Below are 1,807 nucleotides of genomic sequence, written 5' to 3'. Positions count from 1 at the left end.
CGCAAACTCATGGCGGGAGAGAGACGACATTGAGTTTGCCCCGTAAGAAAGTGAACCACGAATTGGTTAGAGCCTTCGTAAATATGTCAGCATGCTGATCTTTAGTAGAGATAAACTGAACATGCAACTAACTCACTAGAAGCGACTTTGTCCCGCACAAAGTGATAGTTGATTTCCACATGTTTAATTAGTCCGAGAATGGAAGATGGGATTAGCGCACAAATAAGTGGCGCCCAAGTTGTCACACCACAAACGAGGATAAGAAGACAACTTAATCCCAAGCTCACGAAGAAGAGAAACCGACCACGTTACCTCAGTCGAAACATCCACAAGTCCCTTATACTCAGCCTCGGTAGACGAGCGAGCCATAGTCCGCTGCTTCTGACAGGACTAAGAGATCAAATTACTACCCAAGAAGACTGCAAAACCACTGGTGGACTTCTTGTCAACAGGACAACTGGCATAATCTGAGTCCGAGAAAGCGTGAATAACCACCGAGTCAGACTTAGAGACACAAAGCCCATAAGTCATAGTGCCCTTAACATAGCGAAGAACACGCTTAAGATCACTCCAATGTGCCTCAGTAGGAGCATGCATGAATTGACAGAACCTGTTCACTGCATATGACAGATCGGGACACGCTATAGTAAGATACTAAAGAGCCCCAACCATACGCCTATAAGTGGTAGGATCAGATAACACCTCAGAAGAACCGGAAACGGGTGTACGGGAAACAACAGCTGGAGTCAAGATAGGCTTACAATCCTCCATTCCAGCGCGCTTAAAAATGTCACCCATATAACGCCGCTGTTAGAGCACATGACCCCCATCTACAGGTACAGTCTCAATGCCTAAGAAGAAGTGAGGGGACCCCAAATCACGAACCTTAAACACCTCAGCCAGACGATTAAACAGAGACATCACAAGATCGGAATCACTCCCCATAATTAGAGCCGTCAAAACGGGCTTAGCCGGTCGTGCCGGCCCGCCCCGCCCCACCCCTACTTAGGTAGGGGGCGAATTTCGAAAATTTAGGACTGTTTAGGAGCGGGCTTTTTTCGGTCAGCGGGCTTAGTGGGGCGAGCTTGGTGGGCTGCTGCCTTATTTATTTATTTATTATATATATATATGTATGTATGTATGTATGTATGTATATATGTATATATGTATATATATATATATACATATATATATATATATATATATATATATATATATATATATATATATATATATATATATATATATATATATATGTGTGTGTGTGTGTGTGTGTGTGTGTGTGTGTGTGTGTGTATATATATATATATATATATATATATATATATTATAATAATAGACAAAGAATAAAATAGACTTCATTTACGTCTCTGGCGTAGTTAATGTATGTATGTTTAAGCAGTAAGTTCATTAGTAATTTAGTACTTATGTTTGTTTAAGCAGTTAATTAGTGTATTATTATTTTTAGATTAACAATTTTTTTTAAGAGGAGGTTTAGGCGGGGGCCCGCCTAGCCCGTGGGCCACTGGTGGGGCGATCCGGGCCAGGCAACCCTAGGCCCCCTTAGGAGCGGGCTTTTTTAGCCCGCTCTGTTTAGTCCCGCGGCCCGCCCCGCCCCGCCAGCCCGTATTGACAGCACTACCCATAATGAGAATGTCATCAACATACACCAAAAAGGTACACCCTGCATTCCGACTCAGTATAAACAAACAACGAGACATCAGTTTTTGAAGGCCGAAAACTAACCTTATCCAGAAAGTCATGCAACTGGCGAAACCACGCACTAAGAGCATGCTTCAGACCATAA

At 42.8% G+C, this 1,807-nt stretch overlaps 1 protein-coding gene across 1 annotated transcript; it reads right to left on the bottom strand.

Annotated features, from left to right (window-relative positions):
• Window positions 1-390: 390 nt before the first annotated feature.
• On the bottom strand, window positions 391-945 carry LOC109164441 (uncharacterized mitochondrial protein AtMg00810-like). Its single transcript, XM_019312979.1, has 2 exons — window positions 820-945; window positions 391-654 (listed from the first exon to the last, which is right to left on the bottom strand). The coding sequence occupies exons 1-2, from the start codon at window positions 943-945 to the stop codon at window positions 391-393; spliced, it is 390 nt and encodes a 129-aa protein (XP_019168524.1).
• Between the last annotated feature and the right edge of the window lie 862 nt (window positions 946-1,807).

Source organism: Ipomoea nil, unplaced genomic scaffold (assembly GCF_001879475.1).
Source record: "Ipomoea nil cultivar Tokyo-kokei standard unplaced genomic scaffold, Asagao_1.1 scaffold3065, whole genome shotgun sequence".
Taxonomy (NCBI): Eukaryota; Viridiplantae; Streptophyta; class Magnoliopsida; order Solanales; family Convolvulaceae; genus Ipomoea; species Ipomoea nil.
The sequence above is the reverse complement of the archived record's forward strand: the minus strand, read 5'-3'. Positions and strand labels throughout refer to the sequence as shown.